The sequence below is a fragment of the Eurosta solidaginis genome, chromosome X (assembly GCF_040869045.1).
Source record: "Eurosta solidaginis isolate ZX-2024a chromosome X, ASM4086904v1, whole genome shotgun sequence".
In the NCBI taxonomy this organism is placed as follows: Eukaryota; Metazoa; Arthropoda; class Insecta; order Diptera; family Tephritidae; genus Eurosta; species Eurosta solidaginis.
The window spans coordinates 35602767-35629685 of NC_090324.1; the positions used below are offsets into that span (position 1 = coordinate 35602767).

General features: G+C 40.4%; 1 protein-coding gene across 4 annotated transcripts in view; it reads right to left on the reverse strand.

Annotated features, from left to right (window-relative positions):
• The window catches only part of LOC137235471 (epidermal growth factor receptor kinase substrate 8-like), a 741986-nt gene that overhangs the window by 428628 nt on the left and 286439 nt on the right, over nt 1–26919 (reverse strand). For all 4 annotated transcript variants that reach the window (XR_010947910.1, XR_010947909.1, XR_010947911.1 and 1 more), the window contains 2 exons: nt 22435–22820; nt 22223–22366 (listed from right to left, as the gene is read on the reverse strand). Coding sequence is in view for 1 of the 4 variants with exons in the window: in XM_067758473.1 (XP_067614574.1) it covers nt 22223–22366; nt 22435–22773 (483 nt within the window). In the remaining 3 variants the exon portion in view is untranslated. The remainder of the gene's footprint in view (nt 1–22222; nt 22367–22434; nt 22821–26919) is intronic.

Genomic DNA, 26919 nt, shown 5'->3' on the forward strand with positions numbered 1-26919 from the left:
ATGGTCAAATATAGGGAGTGAATTCAACGCTGGCTGAAATCGCACGATGCATAAAAGCAGAAAAAAGTCTAACTGATATTCTAGAATTAATCTTACTTGCGACATATAAATATAATAACTCAATACATTCGACGGTGAATGCAAAATCAATACATATATATTCCGAATAATTTTCCAAAATATCATCTAAACTATGTTAAAAAACACTGATTTCTGCGCAAGAAAATATTAAAAAAAAAAAATCAAAACCAAGCAAAGAACATTTAAGGAAGGATAAAAGGTATATGTTCGTCGAAATAAGTGCTTAGGAAATAAATTAAATAAGGTATACGTTGAAAACGTTGTAGGAAAGGACTTAGGGACAACTGTGCTAATAAATGGCAAACAAGTTCATAAAGATAATATACGCTAAGAGTTGACTTATTTTTATACTCAGCGTGCTTTGCACAAAGAGTATATTAACTTTGATTGGATAACGGTTGGTTGTACAGGTATAAAGGAGTCGAGATAGATATAGACTTCCATATATCAAATTCATCAGTGTCGAAAAAAAATTTTATTGAGCCATGTCCGTCCGTCCGTCTGTCTGTTAACACGATAACTTGAGTAAATATTGAGATATCTTCACCAAATTTATTACACGAGCTTATCTGGACCCAGAATAGATTGGTATTGATAATGAGCGAAATCGGATGATAACCACGCCCACTTTATATATATATAATATTTTGGAAAACACAAAAAAGCTGATTATTTAGTAAATAATACACCTAGAATGTTGAAATTTGACGTGTGTACTGATATTGAGACACTTGATAAAAATTGTTTAAAATGGGCGGGCTACCGCTCACTTGTGATAAAATCAATTTTACAAATATTATTAATCATAAATCAAAAATCGTTAAACCTATTGTAACAAATTCGGCAGAGAGGTTCCCTTTACTATAAGGAATGCTTTGAAGAAAAATTAACGAAATCGGTTAAGGACCAATCCCACTTTTATATAAAAGATTTTTAAAAGGGTCTTGGACGAATAAAATAAAATATATCTTTGCAAAAACGCTTAATACCAATGGTATTTCATTTCCCAAGTGGATTTATAGCAATAAATGGGAAAAAATTCAAATTAAAAAAAATGGGTGTGAAACCGCAACTTTTATGACTAAGCAATTTTCTATGTTTCGGGAGCCATAACTCGAAGAAAAATTAACGGATCGTAATAAAATCGGGTACACTGATTTTCCCTATAACATGAAATATTTCTAGAAAAAATTAACGAGATCGGTTAAAAACCATGCCCACTTTTATATAAAAGATTTTTAAAAGGGTCGTACACGAAAATAATAAGTTATATCTTAGCAAAAAAGAGCTTTGTATCAATAGAATTTTACTTTTCAAATTGAATTATAACAATAAATTGGAAAATCCAAAAATTTTTGAAAATGGGTGTGGCACCATCCCTTTTATGACTAAGCAATTTTCTATGTTTCGGGAGCCATAACTCGAAGAAAAATTAACGGATCGTAATAAAATTGGGTACACAAATTTTCCCTATAGTAGAAAATATTTCTAGTAAAAATGGACGGGATCGGTTAAAGACCACGGCAACTTAGATATAAAAAAAGTTTAAAAGGGTCGTAGACTAGAATAATAAGCTATAACTTAGCAAAAAATAGTTTTGAATCAATGATATTTCACTTATCAAGTTTTATTGTAAGAGGAAATGGGGTGACATTTTTTTAAAATGGCGGTGCCACGTGTTATGTAGAAAAGTAATTTATCTGAAATGAAATGTGCAACTGAAGCTCACGCTGAGTATATAATGTTCGGTTACACCCGAACTTAGACACCTTTACTTGTTAACGTTTATAATGTCTTCAAAGAAAGTCTATTTCATGAAAACTTCATTTTTCTTCTCTGAAGCATTAAACTACTCCTACCAACGACTTTAACATTTTTTAAATACATACTTAATAACGATAAATACAACTGCTAAAGAAAATAACAAACACAATGCCATGTAAAACAAAAAAAACAGCATTATAAAGAAGAAAAAATTATAGTTAAACTGATTGATTTTTCCTGATCTGAATTAGAATGTAATGCTTAATCTACTTAAAAAAATATTTTTTAGAAGAACTTAATTTTGATTCAATATCTATATCATTTGCAGTCCAAAAATCTTACTAATATTATACTAAAACGTTGATATATACAAAATTCTTCATAAATCAATACGATACAATATTTTTGCAAAAAAAAAGGGCAGTCGGTTCTATGTACTGGAGCAACTCGGGATTTTTCGACCAAGGACTGTCATTTCAGTGTAACGCCATTTAACTTTTTGCTTCCCTCCCACAAATTGTCATCCTCCCAGCAGCTTCTTGCAGCTCCATATTCTCTTGCTCCGGGAAGGTATCGAATCTCATCCGGGTCCGTCTCCTGACCCCGGTCCTGAGAAATGGTTTTGCTGCGTCTGCGGGAAAAGAATCTTTTTAGGACGGTCATACTCTTGTCAGCGTGTCTCGTTTAAGGAATGGTTGCATCGGGCTTTTGTGGCTCCTTGCTGGTCACGCACAAAGGCGTCCCGTAGTCTACGCCTTAGTGCGCCCCCACTATCTTCCAGCAGCCCCGCTGCTCTGCAATCCACAACAAGTACCTGTTGCAGATCGCAGCCAACAACTCATACGACTGTTTCCACTCACATCCACAATCTCCGTAGTAGAGTTGGAAGCAATACCGAGCAGCAGCCCCTACCCCCGTCTTCTCTCCCCTTCTTTTCCGGCAGCAATCGTGTAGGTCAGGGAAACAGACTCTTAGTCTCTACCTCCTTTTGCACCGTTTTCCAGCACAGAATATATATGTTTTCGACATCCGCCGAATGCAGCTCCGGCCTTGGACGGTACCACTTTCCTAGATTTTCTGGTCTCCGCGACGGCAAACGCCACGGGTTTCATTGCGCCATGTTGGCAGCCCGCATACCCAAATACACCGGGTACCCCAATGCTTACCCAAGAATGTCCAGTCACAGGGCCACAACAGCAGTTGCGTCGTTGCCTTTCACAACCCAGGCGTAGTCACCAATCACTTACTCCCAGAGTGACGACATCTCCCCCGTTGCGCTTCAGAATTCTGCAGTTAAACTGTAATGGATTAATTGGGAAGATCACGGAGATAGTCGATTTCATGAAGCGGCACAACATCCGAATTGCTGCGATTCAAGAGACTAAACTCACAGCAAGATCTACTCTGCAGACCTGTTCTGGGTATAATGTCCAGAGAAAGGATCGCGAGAGCGGAACTGGAGGCGGCCTCGCGTTTATCATACACCACTCTGTGCAATATCATATATTTGATCCTGACATCGGCAGCAGCGGCAGTGTCTTAAAACGTCAAGGCTTATCTGTCCGGTCAGGCGATGCAAACCTAGAAATCATCAACATCTACATCCCTCCTGCCACCTGATGCCCCAGTGGATACCGCCCTAATTACAGCGCCTTACTCACTGGCAACAATCGCATTATCTTGGGCGATTTCAATGCCCATCACCTTCTATGGCATTCAATCTTGCAGACAGTAGGGGTGAGATGTTGGCGGATCAAATAGAAGAAACAACGTTCCGCACAATAAACGCAGACGCCCCCACACGTATGGTAGAACGCTGTCACAGTTCGCCGGATATATCAATCGTGAGCGCAGGACTCGTAAATTGCGTCACCTGGCAGCCGATGGTAACATTGGCATCCGACAACCTGCCTATACTTATTTCGCTCGAGAGTACCGCGGACTTCATCGTCACAGAAAAACGCACTTTCATATACTTTAAAAAAGGGGAGTGGGACACATACAAATCCTTTACAGATAACCGCTTTGCTGCCCTCCCTATCCCGACTGATGCTCTCCAAAAGGAGCGTGCTTTCCGCAAGGTCATTGAATCCGCCTCTGTTCGCTTCATTCATGCCGGTAAAATTCCCGAAATTCGGCCTCATTTTCCGGCGGAGGCCGCAAACTTAGCGAAAAAGCGAGACCCTATAAGACAGCTCGATCCCGGCGACCCCCAAATAAGGGATATAAACCAAGGCATCAGAATGCTTGTGGATGAACACAAGCGGGCGAAATGGGAGGAGCACCTAAGCGGTTGTAACCTCTCTGCCGGTGTAGGTAAACTTTGGTCCACCGCAAAGTCCCTATCGAATCCGTCTAGGCACAATGACAAAGTTACCATCGCCTTTGGCGATAAAGTGCTGTCGGATCCGAAAAAATGCGCGAGCGCTTTCTGCCGACAATATATAATGCATTATACGGTCGACAAAGATAGGCGGAGGGCCAACAGACACCCACATATACATAAATTCAGCCCGTCACCAACTACCATCACCGCCAAAGAGGTTGAGGATGACATCGGTCATGCTAAACCATCCAAAGCAGTGGGCCCAGACGGCATAGCCATGCCGATGCTTAAAAGCCTACGGAAAGAGGATTTCAAATATTTAGCACATGTCTTCAACCTGTCTCTTTCCACTTTGTCATACCCGGAAAATAGAAGATGGTAAAGATGGTCCCGCTACTAAAGCCTGGAAACCATCTAATATAGGAGAGTCGTATCGCACGATATCTCTCCTATCGCCAGTAGCCAAGACCCTTGAAGTCATTTTGTTCCCCTAATTCCAAGCAAATTTTCAGGTAGCCTGTCATCCGCATGGCTTCAGAAAACTCCATAGCACCACCACCGCACTAGATGCCATCAGCACCCAGATTAATAGCGGTTTAAATCAAAGCCCTCACCATAGAAAAGTACTCGTTGCGCTAGGCCTATCCAAAGCTTTTGATACGGTGAACCATGTCACGTTACTGCAAGACCTGGAAGGGTCTACGCTTCCCCCATGTCTTAAAAGGTGGACCGCAAATTACCTGGGTGGTCGGCAGGCATCAGCGCAATTTAGAAATGAAACATCAAAACCAAGAAGAATTAAACAAGGGGTGTCACAGGGTGGTGTCTTATCCCCACTTTTGTTTAATTTCTACATATCTAAGCTACCTTCGCCACCTATCGTTTCCTACGCCGATGACTGCACAATAATGGCCACAGGTCCAGGCCCACAGATCTATGAACTTTGCAACAGAATAAACGGCTACTTCCCTGACCTGTCCAGTGTCACCTCCCGAAACCTGGCATTATCACCGAATAAATCCTCCGTGACCTTATTTACAACATGGACGTCCCAAATGTCGACCATTTTGAACATCCACGTCGAAGACACTACGCTACGGCTGTCCTACACCCCAAAATCTTGGGTGTGACATTTGATCAGGATCTACATTTTGGTCAGCACGCAGCCCCAATTGTTCCGAAAATCCAGAGCCGTAATAAAATCCTCAAATCTCTTGCTGGCAGTACTTGGGGAAAAGATAAAGAAACGCTCATAACCACATACAAAGCTATTGGCCAGCAGATTGCGTGCTACGCGCAGGGCCGTGGAGAGGGGGGGGGGCAGCCAAGGCAATTGCCCTGGAGCCCGGAAGGGTTTTGGGGGCCCGGCAAGGCAAAGCAGTATTGACAGTACTCTAACTAGGATTTCATAGATGCATACATATTTTGTTGCTACAAAAAATTCTTTTAAAATTGAAAATCACTAAACTAAAATCATAAGCATCCAATCAAATACTCTGGGGCATAGTCGTAGTATAAATAAAATGTGATTTTAAGTTAGATAGACGCTTTTGACACAATTTTATGAGCGCTATCTGTCAAAAATGCTTCAACTAAGTTAAAATCACATTTTATTTCGACTATAACTATGCTCCTATCGGTTTGGTCGTATTGATTTTTCATTTTTGTAAAAGCCAGCGACATCTGTAAATACAGGCTGATAATAAACTCGAGCGTTAATTTGAAAAAATTAGTACACGTGACTTGGTTTGCGAAGCGCAAATTTGTGCAAACATATGATAAGAAAGATAAGACAGCGCCACTTCGATGAATTACCTGGCGAATCACCTGGGTGTGACTCAGTTCAAACAGCAAGTTTTTTAAGTTCTTTTGGACTGCTTGATTGGTAACATGACAAGACGTTTCGAAGCCGTAAATGACATTGCGATTAAATTTAGTTTTTTGTGGAAGTATCAGGATCTGCCGGAAGAAGAGCTCAGAGAAAAGGCAGCGGCATTCTGCACGATCTATGGCATCGATATTTCTACGGATCTGATAGATGAAATCATTCATCTCAAAGCCATCCACTTAGCAAATTTGGGATGTGATTCGCTGCCACCATTTCAACTTCTGAACAAATTTCCTGATTTGAAGATGGAAGTATTATTTCCTAACATTTGCATAGCACTAAGAATATTTTTCCCACTTTCAGTCAGTGTGGCTGAAGGGGAGCGTTCTTTTAGTCTATTTTCTCGCGTGAAAAATTTTTTACGTTCTACTATGAGCCAAAATCGCTTGACAAGCTTTGGAACATTTGCGTTGGAGTCCAGCCTTGCTCGCAGCATTAGCTTTGAATCGGTAGTTTCCATATTCGCAGATCAAAAAGCACGGAAGATTTTCCATGGCTGATTAAAGCTCTTAAAATGTACATGTTTAGAAAAAGTTAATGTAAGAAATCAAACAATGAAATCTAACATTTCATTTATGAAAGTGCTCCAGTAAATCTTATTTTATATGAAATAAAACTGAAAATGTGAATTGAAAAATTAATGTATGTTATGTCATTTTTTTACTGGATTGAGTTTATTTTTTAGGGGGCCCGTGAACGCGAATTGTCCCAGGGGCCAGGCTCGGCTCTCTGCGGCCCTAGCTACGCGTTCCCTATTTGGTCGCCAAGCCTAAAAATTACCCACTGGATGAAGCTACAGACCCGCCAAAATACTGCTCTCAGAATCGCCGCGGGCTGTCTTCTTATGTCCCCATAATACCATCCACATAATGAGGCGAGAATACTCCCCATCAGGGAGAGAAATGAGATGCTAACCGTTCCTGTTGAATACCCAGAAACCTGGGCATCACAACAGACATCTGATTGATGAGCCTACACCACACAGGGACTCTCCGGAAATACGGCACCTGAGAAATCAGCCGTATGAATCCACAAAACACAAGCAGGTCCTCAGCGAACTCCGCAAACAGGCATCGGACCTTTATGCCAGGAATTGCCGGGTGAATCAAGTACTCAAAGAACAGTACCCAAAACTTGCGGAAGAGGAGCGCATACTACCCAGGGAAACGCGAGGTATTCTAGCTCAATTTCGATCTGGATACTGTAACAGGTTAAACTCTTACCTATCCAGAATCAACGCCGAGATACAAAATGCATGCTCCGCTTGCAATGTGTCCCCACATGACACCAATCATCCCTTTAATTGTAATGTGGAACCATTGCCTCTAACACTCTTCTCATAATGGTCCACCCCCGTTGAAACTGAAAGTTTCCTTGGACTCCCATTAGAAGACATTTATGACAATTTGTGATTGGTCGCACCTATTGGATGGGGCGAAGCACTGCTACAACAACAAAAACATACCTACATTATTTTTGATGAACTCAAACCAATATACAAACAATACAAATATATTAGTTCTGAAAAGAAATGCACTATCTTATATATAAAAAGAAAGGCTAAAATGTGTCTTAGTTTGTAGCCGGTGTTTGAAGAGATGCGCCGGTCGATTTTTTTCAAACTTTCACATAAGGTGCGTATACCTCACGCACCTAGGTTTGCTTGCGATCGACGCACAGGGTCTCGAGATATAGGCCAAACGTGGACCCGGGTACCCCTAGAATGTGTATATAGAATATGGATATCAAATGAAAGCTGTTGATGAGTGCTTTAGTAGAGGGTAATTTTCATACCCCTGGGTGGCTATAGTCTCGAGACATATGTCAAAACATGGATCAGGGTATTATAAGGAACATAAGCATTAGAGCAATGTATTATAAGGTATTCTATGTGGTTGGGCCTTAAGTTGTATTTGACAGGCGCGTGCAGGTGGCAGCGCACATGTCAGATACAACTGCGGCCCAGGTAACTGAATAGAAATGAGAGACTGACACAATAATAATTTCCGGCTTGAAGTGTGGCAGAACTAAAATAATTGAATTGTACAAAATAAAGAGAAAAACTAAAATAAGTGTAAAGTAAATTATAATAAAACATTTATTGTACTACAGAAATTAAACTAACTTAAATAAAGTAAAAGAAGTTTCAATTCAAATAATTTGTTTGGCGTTGTTGTTCAGAGTGCACTACATCATTTTTTCAGAGGTTCCAAAATGGAACCTCACATGGCAACCGTGAGGATGGAGCCTCGTCCATTTTCAATTTTGGCAGCAGTGTTGAGTAGAGTGGTGTAGGAAAAGTGGCCGTGGCAGTAGGTAGGTAGGTTGAACTGGCCGGTCCATGAGGACCTCACATAGACTGATTGAGTCCGTAGTGTTACCAGAAGTTTGTTTTTTCGACCAAACTGAAAAACCCTATCAAAAACCAGGACCTATGTTATAAAATAACTCCGTCCTCTTGGCAAATACTAGAAGCTTCCTAGGACTTAAGTCACTTGCTGCTTCTAGATCTGACAGCTGTATCACTCCTAATAGCTGGAGTCTTAGCCTGGCAAGTGCAGGGCACGAGCACAGAACGTGCTCGATCGTTTCCTCCTCCAACCCGCACTTCCTACACCTGCTATCACTGACCAAGCCTAATTTAAAGGCATGTGACGCCAGAATGCAGTGTCCAGTCAGAATACCCGTCATGAGTCTACAGTCCTCTCTTTTTAATGATAGAAGCAACTGTGTTAGTCTAAGGTTGTAAGACCTACACATAATCTTCGACAATTTACAGCCCCGCGCTTGAACCCACGCCTTTTCTGCTTGGTCGATCATGTGCACCTCTCGCCTTCGCTTAATCTCGCAGTTCTCCAAGAGTGCGGTACATGATTCAGTCTTATGCACCCATCGAATATTATTTTAAGCCATTCCACGACCGCCCTACTTGAGACTTGTAGCATGGCCGGGAATATACCATCTGGGCCCGGCGATTTAAACTTAGAAAACGTCTTCACTGCCCACTCGATCTTGGTATCGGTCACCAAGCCCGGCACCACTAGCTCCGTGATCGAAGTGTGAGTGATGTCTGCTGGTTTTTCAAAACCGTCTCCCGATGGGAAATGTGTATCGAGAAGCACCTCAAGGGATTCCTCACTATCACGTGACCATTCCCCGTTCTCTTTCTTTATTAGTCCCTGGACTATGTTTCCCTTTGCTAGGACTTTTTTCAACCGTGCTGTTTCACTGGAGCACTCTATGTCCGTACAGAAACTTTTCCATGAGTTTCTCTTCGCCCTGGTAATTTCACGCATGTAGATCCTCAGTAGATCCCTGTACTCGTCCCGACACGCTTCGCTTTCCGCGGTCTTTGCGAGTTTAAACATTTCTTTTACCTGTCTTCTTAGAAGACTCAGCTCATTGCTCCACCATGGCGGCTTTGCTTTTCCTCTGAATCTTCTTAGAGGGCAAGCTTTGTTATACGCAGTCATAAGCGTCCTTGTTAGGAATTCATTCAACTCCTCCAGTTCCTCTACATTAGCAACCTCTTTGGGTTGTCCCAGTTTCGTTTCTACATGTTTCTGGAATTTAGTCCAATTCGTTGCCCTAGGGTTTCTAAAGGTTCCTCCCTTCTTTACCCTCTTTAGTGGGATGCTGAAGCTTATATACGCATGGTCGGAGAAGGATGGTCTATCGAGAACCATCCAATCATACCTTGATATATCACGCTCGGAGCTCAATGAAATATCCAGAACATTGCTGGATGTTGGACCAATGTATGTAGGAACATTTCCCCTGTTGGCTATCTGCAAATTGGTTTGCAGGATGTAACAAAATAGAGATTCGCCTCTCTCGTTCGTATCTGCTCCTCCCCACGCATTGTGGTGCGCATTTGCATCTGCGCCTATGACCAACCGCCCTTTGCGCCCTTCCTCCTGTACTAGCCTTTTGCACTCCATCGGTGGAACCTCCGCAGCATGGGCCATGTAGCAGGACGCCAGGATAAATGCCTGCTTATTCTTTTGCTCAACGGCCACCGCTACGAGATCCTCGGTGGTGTAATTAGGCAGCATATATGAATGCAGCTGTTTCCTTACCATTACTACAGCTCGCACCCGTCCTTCCGTTTGTGCGTAGTAAACGCCAAACCCGCGCGCGCTAAGTCCAGAAACCTTTCCTCCCGATGAGAGCCACGGCTCCTGGATCAGCGCCACGTCAAACGAACCCTCCTCAAGGGTTAGGAGGAGTTCGCTCGACGCCACTTTACTGTGTTGGAGGTTTATCTGTAGGACTCGCAGCACCATTGGGCTGTTTGTCCCCCTCCAGCACCTTCGTCTTGACGTCGTCGTCCTCCTCTTGCCATTTTGGTTTAGAGTATTCGAGGCCCCCTTCAGCCCCTCGTGAATGTTGTGCCGTGTGTTCCTCTGTGCGAGTCACAGCACCATTTAGCGGTTGGTCCTCTTCTAGCACGTTCGTGGTGACGTCGGGGACCTCCACCTGTCTTTTTTCCCTTAGGCTTCTGAGGTCCTTTTCGACTTCGCCCACTTCCAGCGTGTTAGGATTTTTATCCTCGGGACTTCTTTTCCTGAGTCGCATGTAAATTTTGCCAGTGCCAAAGGACATTTTGCCAAGCTGCGTGTACAAAATATCCTCCGCCTGCTTGTTTATTTGGAAGATGTAGAACTGACCATCCTCGGTAGGCCGAGATACAGTAAGTACCTTCCCATCCTGTGTCGGTATGTTCGGATTCTGATTCTGCAGAAGTCGCAGTGTATCCTCCGACTTCATCACGCATGGTATCCACACCTTAACTTTTGGTACCGTGGGGATTTGCGCTTTATCCACCACCTCAAACCGCGCGTTCGTGCCTTGCCTTTGGAGGTTTGGAACGACTTCCTCCAGCCACCGCAAGCTCGCGATGTTGTCGCACGATATCATCTTCACACCATTATACCATCCCCCCGAATCAAAGGTTGGAAGGGGCTTACTTGGCTGTTCCCGCATCATCTTAAGCATTAAGCTAATAAGCTCCCTTTCCACAGATCTCCACCTTTCAGTAGTCATTTGTCCGAACGGACTGCTACGATCAACCAGCGCCACAGTCAGTGACTGCTTTGCCACATCACTCATCTTCTCGGGAAAAGCAGGAGTCTTAGTGTTATCTCCCTTTGGAACCTGCGAGAACACCGGAGTCTTCGCGTTAACTCCCTTTAGCGCCTCCGAGAAAGCCGGAGTCTTAGCGTTATCTCCCTTTGGCTTATCTCCTACTTCCGTAGTTGGAACTTCCCTCTGACTGGCAGCTTTCGAGGTATTTGCTACCTCGCTATTGGAACCCATCTGTCTTACAGCTTTGGGCCTACTTGTCTTGTCTATGCGACTGCCCTGCCTCGCGGCTCTAGGACTGGGTCCTTTCTGCCTCTTGAAAGCAGGCTTGTCGCCTTCTGCCGTGGCGGTGGCAGTGAAATAACAAACATTTTTTAATACAAAGAGAAAATTATTAACAAAATAAAACTAATACGACAACTAATACTACGTTTAAATGAAGCAGAGATAATACAAAGGAACGAAATCGTTTAAACAATAAAAATTACAACAAACAAGTAAGGAAGGTTAAGTTCGGGTGTAACCGAACATTACATACTCAGTTGAGAGCTATGGTGACAACATAAGGGAAAATAACCATGTAGGAAAATGAACCGAGGGAAACCCTGGAATGTGTTTGTATGACATGTGTATCAAATGAAAGGCATTAAAGAGTATTTTATGAGGGATTGGGCCATAGTTCTATAGGTGGACGCCATTTAGGGATATAGCCATAAAGGTGGATCAGGGTTGACTCTAGAATGCGTTTGTACGATATGGGTATCAAATGAAAGGTATTAATGAGTATTTTAAAAGGGAGTGGACCTAAGTTCTATAGATGGACGCCTTTTCGAGATATCGCCGTAAAGATGGACCAGGGGTAACTCTAGAATGCGTTTGTACGATGTGGGTATCAAATGAAAGGTGTTAATGAGCATTTTAAAAGGGAGTAATCCTTAGTTCCATAGGTGGACGCCGTTTCGAGATATCGCCATAAAGGTGGACCAGGGGTTACGCTAGAATTTGTTTGTGCAATATGGGTATCAAACGAAAGGAGTTAATGAGTATTTTAAGAGGGAGTGGGCCTAAGTTCTATAGATGGACGCCTTTTCGATATATCGCCGTAAAGATGGACCAGGGGTAACTCTAGAATGCGTTTGTACGATATGGGTATCAAATGAAAGGTGTTAATGAGCATTTTAAAAGGGAGTAATCCTTAGTTCCATAGGTGGACGCCGTTTCGAGATATCGCCATAAAGGTGGACCAGGGGTGACTCTAGACTTTGTTTGTACGATATGGGTATCAAATGAAAGGTGTTAATGAGTATTTTTAAAAGGGAGTGGGCCTTCGTTTTATAGGTGTTCGCCTTTTCGAGATATCGCCATAAACGTGCACCAGGGGTGACTTTAGAATTTGTTTGTATGATATGGGTATCAAATGAAAGGTGTTAATGATTATTTTAAAAGGGCGTGGGGCTTAGTTCTATAGGTGGACCCCTTTTCGAGATATCTCCATAAAGGTGGACCAGGGGTGACTCTAGAATTCGTTTGTGCAATATGGGTATCAAACGAAAGGAGTTAATGAGTATTTTAAGAGGGAGTGGGCCTTAGTTCTATAGGTGGACGCCGTTTCGAGATATCACCATAAAGGTGGGCCAGGGGTGACTCTAGAATTCGTTTGTGCAATATGGGTATCAAACGAAAGGAGTTAATGAGTATTTTAAGAGGGAGTGGGCCTTTCTGGACCAGGGGTGACTCTAGACTTTGTTTGTACGATATGGGTATCAAATGAAAGGTGTTAATGAGTATTTTTAAAAGGGAGTGGGCCTTCGTTCTATAGGTGTTCGCCTTTTCGAAATATCGCCATAAAGGTGGACCAGGGGTGACTCTAGAATGAGTTTGTACGATATGGGTATCAAATTAAAGGTATTAATGAGAGTTTTAAAAGGGAGTGGTGGTAGTTGTATATGTGAAGGCGTTTTCCAGATATCGACCAAAATGTTGACCAGGGTGACCCAGAACATCATCTGTTGTATACCGCTAATTTATTTATATATGTAATACCTGCCAAGATTTTAAGGGTTTTTTATTTCGCCCTGCAGAACTTTTTCATTTTCTTCTACTTAATATGGTAGGTGTCACAACCATTTTATAAAGTTTTTTCTAAAGTTATATTTCGCGTCAATAAAACAATCCAATTACCTTACCATATTTCATCCCTTTTTTCGTATTTGGTATAGAATTATGGCATTTTTTTCATTTTTCGTAATTTTCGATATCGAAAAATTAGGCGTGGTCATAGTCGGATTTCGTTCATTTTTCATACCAAGATAAAGTGAGTTCAGATAAGTACGTGAACTGAGTTTAGTAAAGATATATCGATTTTTGCTCAAGTTATCGTGTTAACGGCCATGCGGAAGGGCAGACGGACGACTGTGTATAAAAACTGGGCGTGACATCAACCGATTTCGCCCATTTTCACAGAAAACAGTTAACGCCATAAAATATATGCCCCTACCAAATTTCAAAAGGATTGGTTAATTTTTGTTTGACTTATGGCGTTAAAAGTATCCTAGACAAATTAAATGAAAAAGGGCGGAGCCACGCCCATTTTTAAATTTTCTTTTGTTTTTGTATTTTGTTGCACCATATCATTACTGGAGTTGAATCTTGACATAATTTACATATATACTGTAAAGATATTAAATTTTTTGTTAAAATTTTACTTTAAAAAAAATTTTTTTTTAAAAGTGGGCGTGGTCCTTCTCCGATTTTGCTAATTTTATTAAGCGTATATATAGTAATAAGAGTAACGTTCGTGCCAAATTTCATCATGATATCTTTAACGACTGCCAAATTACAGCTTGGAAAATTTTAAATTACCTTCTTTTAAAAGTGGGCGGTGCCACGCCCATTGTCCAAAATTTTACTAATTTTCTATTTTGCGTCATAAGTTCAACTCATCTACCAAGTTTCGTCGCTTTATCGGTCTTTTGTAATGAATTATCGCACTTTTTCGGTTTTTCGAAATTTTCGATATCGAAAAAGTGGGCGTGGTTATAGTCCGATATCGTTCATTTTAAATAGCGATCTGAGATGAGTGCTCAGGAACCTACATACCAAATTTCATCAAGATACCTCAAAATTTACTCAAGTTATCGTGTTAACGGACGGACGGACATGGCTCAATCAAATTTTTTTTCGATCCTGATTATTTTGATATATGGAAGTCTATATCTATCTCGATTCCTTTATATATGTACAACCAACCGTTATCCAATCAAACTTAATATACTCCGTGAGCTCTGCTCAACTGAGTATAAAAAAATACACTACTAATAAATACATCGGAATGATACAAAATTTTTAACAAATAAACTAATTGAACAGAAATAATAAAAAGATCGTTTAAATAATAGAATTGTCTAAAAACTACAAATAAATATATCGGAAATAATACAAAACTAAATACTTTTGGAAAAGACAATTTTTAATAAAGTAACTAACTCTACGTCTAAATTAAACAGACATACTACAAAATTTCTTTTAAATAATAAAATGTACTAAAAACTACAAATAAACGGTACAGATATAATACATATGTTATATAAAGTCAAAAATAGAAAATTTTGTACGATTACAATCACGCCATTGAATAACGGCATATAACCCACGCCACTAGCCAAATGTAAAACATTGCCATTTTTAAACGCCAACACCACCACCAGCAATTAACACCAGCAGCAGTTTTATTTTTCGTAATTTTCAATATCGAAAAAGTGGGCGTGGTCATAGTCGGATTTCGTTCATTTTTTTACCAAGATAAAGTGCGTTCAGATAAGTACGTGAACTAAGTTCGGTAAAGATATGTCGATTTTTGCTCTAGTTCTAACTCACACAGATTCTGAGTGGTCACCGCTGTTTTAAGGAATATCTGCACCAATTCAATCACCAGCCTAACAACATATGCGAACATATGTGCTGGCGATACAGTAAAAGATGTTTACCATATATTTTTCAAGTGTCCTAGGTTGTATAGCTCGAGATATCGCCATAAAGGTGGACCAGGGGTGACTCTAGAATATGTTTGTACGATATGGGTATCAAATGAAAGGTGTTAATGAGTATTTTAAAAGGGCGTGGGGCTTAGTTTCATCGGTGAAAGCCGTTTCGAGATATCGCCATAAAGGTGGACCAGGAGTGACCCTAGCATTTATTTGTACGATATTGGTATCAAATTAAAGGTATTAATGAGAGTTTTAAAAGGGAGTGGTGGTAGTTGAATATGTGAAGGCGTTTTCCAGATTTCTACCAAAATTTGGACCAGGGTGACCCAGAACATCATCTGTTGGATACCGCTAATTTATTTATATATGTAATACCTGTCAAAATTTCAAGAGTTTTTTATTTCGCCCTGCAGAACTTTTTCATTTTCTTCTACTTAATATGGTAGGTATCACAACCATTTTACAAAGTTTTTTCTAAAGTTATATTTCGCGTCAATAAACCAATCCAATTAACATGTTTCATCCCTTTTTTCGTATTTGGTATAGAATTATGGAATTTTTTTTTATTTTTCGTAATTTTCAATATCGAAAAAGTGGGCGTGGTCATAGTCGGATTTCGTTCATTTTTTATACCAAGATAAAGTGCGTTCAGATAAGTACGTGAACTAAGTTCGGTAAAGATATGTCGATTTTTGCTCTAATTATCGTGTTAAAGGCCATACGGAAGGACAGACGGACGACTGTGTGTAAAAACTGGGCGTGGCTTCAACAGATTTCGCCCATTTTCACAGAAAACAGTTAACGCCATAAAATCTATGCCCCTACCAAATTTCAAAAGGATTGGTAAATTTTTGTTCGACTTATGGCATTAAAAGTATCCTAGACAAATTAAATGAAAAAGGGCGGAGCCACGCCCATTTTGAAATTTTCTTTTATTTTTGTATTTTGTTGCACCATGTCATTACTAGATTTGAATGTTGACATAATTTACTTATATACTGTAAAGATATAAAATTTTTTGTTAAAATTTTACTTAAAAAATTTTTTTTTAAAAGTGGGCGTGGTCTTTCTCCGATTTTGCTAATTTTTATTAAGCGTACATATAGTAATAGGAGTAACGTTCCTGCCAAATTTCATCATGATATCTTCAAGGACTGCCAAATTACAGCTTGCATAAATTTTAAATTACCTTCTTTTAAAAGTGGGCGGTGCCACGCCCATTGTCCAAAATTTTACTAGTTTTCTATTCTTCGTCATAAGTTGAACTCACCTACCTTTATCTGTCTTTGGTAATGAATTATTGAATTTTTCCGTTTTTCGAAATTTTCGATATCGAATAAGTGGGCGCGGTTATAGTTCGATATCGTTCATTTTAAATACCGATCTGATATGAGTGCTCAGGAACCTACATACCAAATTTCATCAAGATACCTCAAAATTTACTCAAGTTATCGTGTTAACGGACGGACGGACATGGCTCAATCAAATTTTTTTTCGACCCTGATGATTTTGATATATAGAAGTCTATATCTATCTCGATTCCTTTATATCTGTACAACCAACAGTTATCCAATCAAACTTAATATACTCTGTGAGTTCTGCTCAACTGAGTATAAAAAGCATTGATGCTTACGGTTGACGAAAATGAAATCGAAGGTGTAGAGTCCGTTGTTTATCTTGGTAGTATTGTCTCAAATAAGAGCGGTGCAGATGAGGACGTTCAGTCTCGCATAAACAAAGCAAGAATGCTTTTGGGCAACTGGCAAACGTGTGGAGGTCCAGCCAAATATCTTTAAAAACGAAGCTTCGACTGTTTAATTCGAAATGTTAAATCAGTACTGTTTTATGCTTGCGAGACGTGGAAAAGCTCAACTTCAATTCAGAAACGTCTACAAGTTTTTATTAATAAATGTCTGCGCCGAATCCTGAAAATTCGATGGCCGGAAAGAATTTCAAATGACGACTTATGGTCTAGAACAAATCAACCTAAGGCTGCCACAGAAATAACCAAGCGTAAATGGTCGTGGATTGGTCACACTCTCAGAAGACCTCCAGTAAATATAGCCAGACAAGCATTGCGATGGAATCCACAAGGAAGCCGACGACCTGGTGCACCTGCGAAAACTTGGCGCAGAACTGTGGATAAAGAACTCGAAGACGCAGGATATACGTGGAATGACATCACAAGAACTGCACCTAACAGAATAAGATTTAAGTCGGTGGTCGAGGCTCTATGCTCCAATAGGAGTTGAGGAGGATGATGATGATGATGATGAGTATAAAAAGCGCGACTCGCACTTAAGAGAGCAATAAAAGATAGTAAGCGCGAATGCTTTCCTAAGCTTGGCAACGACGTCGAGAATGACCCTTGGGGCACAACTTATAAATTGGTGTTTAAGAAATTAAAACACAAAGGCGATGCCAACATGCTCGTCTTTTCTTAGAAACGTGGTAGATACTTTATTTCTCACGCAAAGGGAGCTAGTTTCCCCCACATCATGCGCCGCACCGTACTCATTTGACGAGGTTACCGTCGTCGAGGTCCTTTAAGCGGTGAATAGACTGCAACACCGCAAGCCTCCTGGCCCAGATGGGGTACCAAACAGAACACTCAAACTAGCTCTCACATATAACACGCCAACATTTGCGAAACTATTCAGTTCATGCTTGGCTGTGGGACATTTCCTACAATATGGAAAGCACAAAAGTTGGTACTGCTGCCAAAGCCTGGTGAAAATATGGCGGAACCATCTAGCTACAGGCCCATTTGCCTGCTTGACTCCGCCGGTAAAGTTCTGGAGCCTACCTAGTCCAAAGTAGCATTTATTGGCAAGATTGATTCTTCGCTGAATTTCAGTGCTGATGTTGTTGCTAGTGTTGATGCTGGTTCCCAAATAAACGAAGTCTTTTACTATTTCGAAATTACGGCTGCCAACAGTAGCGTGGTTGCCAAGGCGCGTATGAGCTGACTCTTTGCTCGATGACAGCAGGTACTTCGTTTTGTCCTCATTCACCATCAAACCCATCTTCTCCGTTTCTTTTTCCAGTTTGGAGTAAGCAGAACTAACAGCGCGGGTGTTTAGGCCGATGATATCAATGTCATCAGCATATGCCAGTAATTGGACGCTCTTATAGAATATTGTTCCAGTGCGGTTAAGTTCTGCAGCTAGTATAATTTTATCCAGCATCAAATTAAAGAAATCGCACGATAGGGGGTCACTCTGTCTGAAACCTCGTTTTGTTTCGAGCGGCTTGGAGAGGTCTTTCCCAATTCTGACTGAGCTGATGGTGTTGCTCAACGTCATGTTCCACAGCCGTATAAGTTTTGCGGGGAAACCAAATTCAGACATAGCGGCATATAGGCAGCTCCTTTTCGTGCTATCGAAGGCGGCTTTAAAATCGACGAAGAGGTGATGTGTGTCAATTCTCTTTTCACGGGTTTTTTCCAAGATTTGGCGCATTGTGAAAATCTGGCCGATGGTAGATTTACCAGGTCTGAAGCCGCACTGATAAGGTCCAATCAGCCGGTTCACGGTGGGCTCCAATCTTTCGCACAATACACTTGAAAGGACCTTATACGCGATATTGAGAAGGCTGATTCCACGATAGTTGGTGCATTTTGCAGTATCCCCCTTCTTGTGGACTGGGCAAAGACTTGAAAAAGAAATCGAAGATGTGGGGATATTTCCAATAACCAGTTTGGATTTAGAAAGGAAGATCTACCATCCAAGCTGCGAACATGGCGAAGAAAGTGGCCGAAGAGGTCATAAATGTCACTCAATGGCTCTAAGCAATATTGCCTTATCGTTAATTTAGATGTGAAAAATGCCTCCAACATTGCCAATTCTGCAAAAATTCTAGGCACGCTGGACCAGATAGGCATATCACTTTACCCGCGCAGGAGCATATCTAGCTACTTTGAAGAAGAGTGCTGGAATAGAAACGGCTGCTGGAGTAGAAAAGCTTCACGTCACAGGCGGTGTTCCTCAAGGCTCCGTGCTCGGTCCACTGCTTTGGAACATTATGTACGACGGAGTATTGCGCTTCAAGGTACCCAAGCAAGCATAGTGATTCGTCTATCGTGGCCTTCGGAAAATGGACTGCAGCTGGCGGAACAAAAAACAGAGACTGTTCTCATATCAAGCAAGACAAGGGTGGAGCAGGTCACTATAATCTGCCACCATGACATCGACACGCTGCCTGCAATAAAATATTGGGGGTTGCGATAGACAGGAGGTTGTCATTCAAAACCCACTTAGAGTATGCAAATGAAAAGCTAGCAAAAACCGTTGAAGCATTATCTAGGATAATGATGAATGCATGAAGACCTAAGCAACGACGGCGTCAACTTCTTGCTGGCGTTTTAACAAGCCGAATATTTTACGGGGCTCCTGTTTGGCACCAGGCCACGGGGTATAAATCATACTTCCACGGGGTAAAGTCAACCTAACACCTGTGCGCGCTACGCGTCTGTAGCGCCTTTAAAACTGTCATCGCAGGAATATGTCCTATAGACATATTAGCAAAAGAAGCATCGACGATTTATCAGGATCAAAACTCACGTGATCGAGTACGAGAGCTAAGCGTGCGGAACCGGCAGGTGGAATGCCTCAACAAAGGGATGCTGGACACGCCGATGTATTCCAGATATTAATATATGGATATCGAGAAAGCACGACATGGTAGATTTCTAACTCACACAGTTTCTGAGTGGTCACTGCTGTTTTAAGCAATATCTGCACCAATTCAATCACGAGCCTAAAAACATATGCGAACACTGTGGTTGCGATACAGTAAAAGATGTTTACCATATATTTTTCGAGTGTCCTAGGTTCTATAGCTCGAGATGCAAACTACGCAGCATTTTTGGTGGGGATTACACTCCTGAACCAATGTTGGATGCATGCTATAAAGCAACGTAAAATGGTCCGCGGCATGCGATGTAATAGTGGAAATAATGAAGTATCTACGAAGCCTGAAAAGGCTGCGGCGCAGCAGCGAGCATTGAACAGACGAGTTTTGTGGATGGACAACAAACTGCAAAGATGGAAGGGATTGATCTGAGCACGTATGGGATGCAAGGCCTCTTTAGAATTAGCGGCGTCAGAATGATAAAATAAGAAAAGACCGGAATATAGGTAATATAAAAGTAAACCAGGCAGCGGATTAGAGACAAGGCATCTTCAACCGTGTGAGCAGAAGCAGTAAACATACACGTAACGGCAAATCTACGGATTGGAGACAAGGCCTCTCTAACTGTAGAAATAACGAGTAGGAGTGTAGTGCGTGCAATTACTGGCATATGCTGATGACATTGATATCATCGGCCTAAACACCCGCGCTGTTAGTTCTGCTTACTCCAAGCTGGAAAAAGAAGCGGTAAAGATGGGTTTGATGGTGAATGAGGACAAAACGAAGTACTTGCTGTCATCGAGCAAAGAGTCAGCGCATATGCGCCTTGGCAACCACGCTACGGTTGGCAGCCATAATTTCGAAATAGTAAAAGACTTCGTTTATTTGGGAACCAGCATCAACACTAGCAACAACATCAGCACTGAAATCCAGCGAAGAATCAATCTTGCCAATAAATGCTACTTTGGACTAGGTAGGCAATTGAAAAGTAAAGTCCTCTCTCGGCGAACGAAAATCGTACTCTACAAGTCACTTATCGTACCCGTCCTGCTATATGGGGCAGAAGTATGGACCATGACAACAGCAGATGAAGCGGCTTTGGGAGTGTTCGAGAGAAAAGTTCTTCGAAAGATTTGTGGACCTCTACGCGTTGGCGATGGCGAGTACCGAAGAAGATTTAATGATGAGCTGTACGAGCTATACGCAGACATCAACATAGTCCAGCGAATTAAAGCGCAGCGGCTGCGCTGGCTAGGCCATGTTATGCGAATGAAAGATGATGCTCCGGCCAAGAAAGTGTTTCTATCGGAACCCGCCTATGGAAGCAGAGGTAGAGGGCGGCCCCCACTCCGTTGGAAGGACCAGGTGGAAAACGATTTAAACTCCCTTGGTGTGACCAATTGGCGCCGGTTGGCGAAGCGAAGGAGCGACTGGCGCACCTTGTTAGACGGCCATAACCGTTTAGACGGTTAAGCGCCAATTAAGTAAGTAAGTAAGTGTAAATGCGGTAGCCTCACATACAAAAATACAAAAAAAAAAAAACATAAAAACCCTACAACGCAAGTAGTTGAATGCACATCCCGTGTAACAAACATATCACAAGCCCTGTATGTACATTGTTTCAGGTATATTTGCAAATATTCGTAGAAGTCGTATGTGTCAAACACATTGAGGTAGTAAGCAGGTGGTGCCAGTCCCAGCTTCAGCTATGCCGCGGGACTACCAAAGTACAGCAACGTGACCCGGATAGACGTAGAGCTTAGTACTCGACCTACCTCCCGACGGAATACTTGACGGTAGTACCGGGTGGTAAATGGTACTCAGACGGTAAGAGGTTTAGTGCGGTTAGAGTCCCATACTTTAAGGCTTTTGGTGCTTCCTCCTCGTAAAAAAAACATATATGTAATCAACAACTAAGAGGAAGAAGAAACAGAAAGAGTCACCCATACATACATGTCATATGCTAAGAGCGAAGATGACATTATGCACGCATAAACACGTATGAACTTAAATAGTCAACTATGTGATACAGAAACGAGGAATATATAAGCAAAAATTCCGATTTCGCTATATATTACATATCTTATACAGCCGGTTATTCGAATACTACGAATGGGATAACGTTATTGCTCAGCTCCATACATTAAAGGTATGAGGTCGTCAGAAACAGCCGAAGACAGTACCGTCCTTACTTATTCCTACTTCATGGTGTACTACCATTGTTTTGCTCTGGTAATACATTGTTGCCATAGATATCATTAAGAATTTCGACATATATATGGGGAATTCTTTGTCAAATCAGCAGACAGGTTAAAAAACTTTATTTTTAAAAAACACTTTACGGCATAAAAAACTAATGAAATAGGCAGGGGGTGGCTGATTTGACAAATAATTCCCCATATGTATTATATATATATATATATCTTCTTATCTTCTTATATATATATCTTCCGATCTTACCTGAAAAATGTGCATCTCGGATCGTGAGCTTTTGACGCCAGAGACAATAAACACTAAAATATTGTTATATATTTGCATGGGTTCCGTTGATGTAAATGCTGTTGGTTCTTGTATAAGTGAAGCTGGGAACCTTTCGATAATGTTCTATAAGAAAATATTTCAAAAATTTAAGATTTTTTGGATAAATATGATTTTAAGGGAAGGATCTTCACCCCAGTTTCGTAGTCCATAATTAGAACCCACTGATAGTCCAAGCATAGCTGCATTTTCTGTGACCATATGCCTGAAGTCTTCTCCAGTTGGAGAAGCCGTCGCATTCCGTCTGCCGGGAAAACTATGCTCGATTCTTTATTTACAGTAAATGTTGCTAAGTGCTCAAGGAGATACAACGGCGTTTCACTCAGCGCATTATTAGGACGCTTTTCGATGGTATCAGATTCCCTTTCATCGCCCGAATATTCACTAGAATCAGGTCCACCTGCAGAACAGTGTCCATTACCTGCAGCAGTATTTTCGCTAATAACGCTCCCGTTTGAATTTTGATTGGCCATATTTCAAGAAGCTCCTAAAGCAATACCAGTACGACTTGTGTCAAGCTCTGGAACGGATAAATATATCTATTATAGAAACTATATTTTTTTACTAGGCTACGATTCTTCTTCTTCTTAAATACTAGCTCTAACTCTTACAGACGGTTTTTAAGTAAATTAATTGCAAACTAACAACTGGAAAAGACTCCACTCACGTGCGAAACAATTGTTTGGTATACACAGTTCTTTTTACAAATAAATAAATAACTTTTAAGGTACTAGAAGGTGTTGTTTGTTTTCTGTTGATGTTATACGACCTCAGTCACTTAGCACTCAAATTAAACATTACAACCTCAGTCACTCAAAATTCAACATTAAATCTTTTTGCGAAACTGAAACAGAAAATATTTCAGGCTCCAGAACCCGTTCCAAAAGGTTTTGCCAAAATGTGCCACATCCTGTCAAAACAAGCCTCTTTTATTTTAGTTATATATATAATACACAGCCGTGTAGCAATCCACGAAATTGGGGAAACCTTCTGATCGCCATTCACCTGGGAATGGCCAGAGCGATTCTTTTGCATGCGGTTCAAGGAACTCACTACTTCCGGTGGCTTGCGGCCAATTATCCTCTGGGTAGCCACTGAACATCCGTTTAGTGTTGAGCTAAAGTGAGAAGGCAACAACCTGGCTAGGCCACTCTGGCATACTCGGTTTAAGGGCTAGCTTTGGGATCTTTCATCGGCAGCGTCTCTCCACCATGAGGTGTGGCTGCAAGCGGGTATCTGCGTTGGAACAAGCGGCTCGCTATATAAAATTGCAAATAATATTTTCATCCCCGCTGAGCGGGAAAGGAGAAAACAAGCCTCGGATAATAAGACAAGGAATGACAATGATTTGAAGACATGCACCTGGAACGTCCGCTCCCTGAATGGTATTGGTGCAGATGCCCGACTGATTGATATCCTCGTCAAAGCAAAATCTGACATCACCGCCATCCAAGAAATTAGTTGGACGAACAAGGAAGAAATAAGATTAAAAACTGTGACTCCTATTGGAGTGGCATTATAAATAGTCCCAGTTTCGGCGTATAAACTGCATAAACTGCATGCCATCATGAAACCGTTGGTAAATTAACGTAATCATAGAGTTTTTAATGAATACTTACGAGATTATTTACTTAAAATATTTTACAATTTTACAAGCCACAACAACGACCACAGTTTTTAAAAATAAATTTTCGCCTTTCGAACTAATATTTGGTAAAAAGGCAACTTTGCCTCGTTAATTACATAAAGAAAAATTTGATTCACTTTATAATGCCGAAAACTATGCTAAAGATATTAAATTTAGAATGCAAAAAGCACACGAAATGGCAAAAAACTTGATAATTAAAAACAAAATGCAAATTACAACCTTTTATGATAAAACGGCACGACCATTAAGTATAGAATTTGGTGATAAAGTCCTTTTTCAAACACGAAAATATCTATCAGGGACCGTTTATTGTTACAAAAATAATTATTGATAAAGTAACAAAAAAAGAAAAAACTGTACACAAAGAAGAATAAATAAATTAAATTAATAAAAAAAACTATATTTTAATACAAACATATGTAGCAACGCCAAACAAATATATTTGCTTGCAACCATCGTCACGTTGACAAGTAATTTTTGCTTTCTTTTTAATCTTAGATTCTTACCTTCATTTTGTATTACTTTATTCAATAAAATTTCGCTGAGCAATTAATACGTGATATCTTACATTGGTGAATCCTAGACAGTAAATACGGAATACTATCTTCGATCAAAAATTATAGATTCCAACATGACGGAGTTTGATGCAATGAATTTATTAAGAAGGGAATGATGTGGCAACGCCAAACAAATATATTCGCTGGCAACCATCGTCACGTTGACAAGTAATTTTTCCTTTCCTTTTAATCTTAGATTCTTATCTTCATTTTGTATTACTTTAATCTATAAAATTTCGCTGAGCAATTAACACGTGATCTCTTACACATATATTGTAAATTTAATAAAATGAAAACACATAAATGAACTGTAGTATAACAAAAAAAAAAACGAATGTAATATTGGTCCGAACGAACGAATGAAAAAAAAGAAGGTGCACCTTAATATAAGTATATTCGTTCATTCGAAACAATTTATGCAAAGAAGAACATGAGAAACTTGATCCATTTTCCAAAACCTTCTTTTCGAAGGAAGGTTGATGCAAGTATAGAATAAGTTGAATAAGTTATGTACATTGGGCTTTAGCTGCATGCTGTTGGCAATGCGGTTGTCAGATGCAACTGCAGCCCACATCACAGAAATGAAAAAATAAAGAAAAATAAAAAAGAAACCGGCAATTCTAATTTGACCAGTGTTAAATTGTTTGAGTTTTTCTTTTTTTTATTGAACGAATCAAACATATTGATGTGCTGGAGCCGAAGACCCCCTCGATCCTTACAAATATAAGAACAATTATGGCTACCATCTGGAGGAGGCGACTTCCCAGGTAATTATGGGTGAAGGTGGTCGGCTAGCGCTACAGAGCGAAGGCGTAGACACGACCCCGTTTGCCCTACTCATTTCAATACAATTATTGTGATTTATTTGTTTGAATGTGTTAAGAGACATTACATTCGTTTCCCCACCCGTATCCATCCCACATTGAATTTTTCTATTATCACAAATTATGTGTTCAGAAAAATTTGGGTTGCAACTATGTACGCTATTAATATTTACATTGAAAGTGCCAATGAAAAAGTTTTCTAAAGATTCTGAACTATCAAACTCGTCTAAATTGTTCTTTGTTTTTTCTAAAGCGTTGGAATTAACTTTTTTCGTTTTACAGAATTTTGAGAAGTGATTTGAATCCTGACAATTCAAGCATGTTTCCCCTAGTGCTGGGCATTTGCATCCATGCTGCCACGTCTTTGACATATATTTTGGCTTCGGACGTCACTTTTCTCGCTATTTTTCTGGTTTGACGTTGCTGTTATTGGCCTCGGTGCACGTCGACTTTCATATTGCTGCTTCGATTTTCCAGTTCATTTTCTTACCATATTCATTGCATCTTCATGGACTACTTCGTCTTGGATTGACTTTGATTGCGAATGTACGACATGGCAGTAATTTCTGCTTTAACTAGAGTTAATTTTTCAAAGTCCAAAAGTTTCGTGCGTAATTTGTCATCGCATAATCCGATTATAAAAACATCGCAGATTATCTTAGACCCATTTGTATTAGCATGCTTTCACATTCTCCTTTGAGTAAGTTAGAAAGCAGTCAATTGTTTCAGCTGAGTTTTGCGTTGACGAAAGGAATTCGTTGCGTTGATAAATTAAATTCTTTTTTGTTCGAAATGCAGGCTGAACTTGTTTTGATGCCTTCATCACCCAGTGGGTGTAAGAAAATTGCTATTTTTTGCGAATCTTCTTCCGTATCTAAATTACACGCAGTTATGTAATTCTCAAATTGTTGAGACCATGCTTGCCAAGCCTGACTTAGGTTAAAGACGGCATTGCTCTGGTGGGCAAAACAAAATTTCCATGACGCCGATTTGTGGTTTTGTGATTGGTGCTGGGGAGATACTTTTAACTGTTGCTGGCGGAATATTTGACTGGGGTTCCCCTTTTAACGACATTAATTTATTTTAAATCAATTATCCCGACAGGACACCATGTTATATCTATCACTTGTTCCACACAATGACAATCTTTATTCCAATTCATATTAAGGTTGTCAGATATAATAAATATTATAGTTATGACTAATCTATTAAAATGCATGTTTGTTTAAGGTAATCAGATTATAAGTTATAAATAACATTAGAAGTTAATTATTTTATATGTATACAACAGTTACAAAAAAGTACATGAGTTTGATAAGAATTGGGAATAAGCTAGCTAAGGTAGGCATGATGTTTCAAGATAGAAAAAATTACACGAGTTTGTTCGTGAATTGGGAATAAGCTAGTTAAGGTAGGCATGATGTTCCAGATTGAAATTTTCAAATAGAACTAAGAGAAAATGTTTGCGATGCACCAGCCCGAGCCTTTATTCTGGGCGTAAAATATCATTATTTGTATTCAGAAGGGGAAAAGTTTCAGCGATCGAAAATTTTTTAGAAAATCATGTAGTCCACTACGAACAAATGAAGA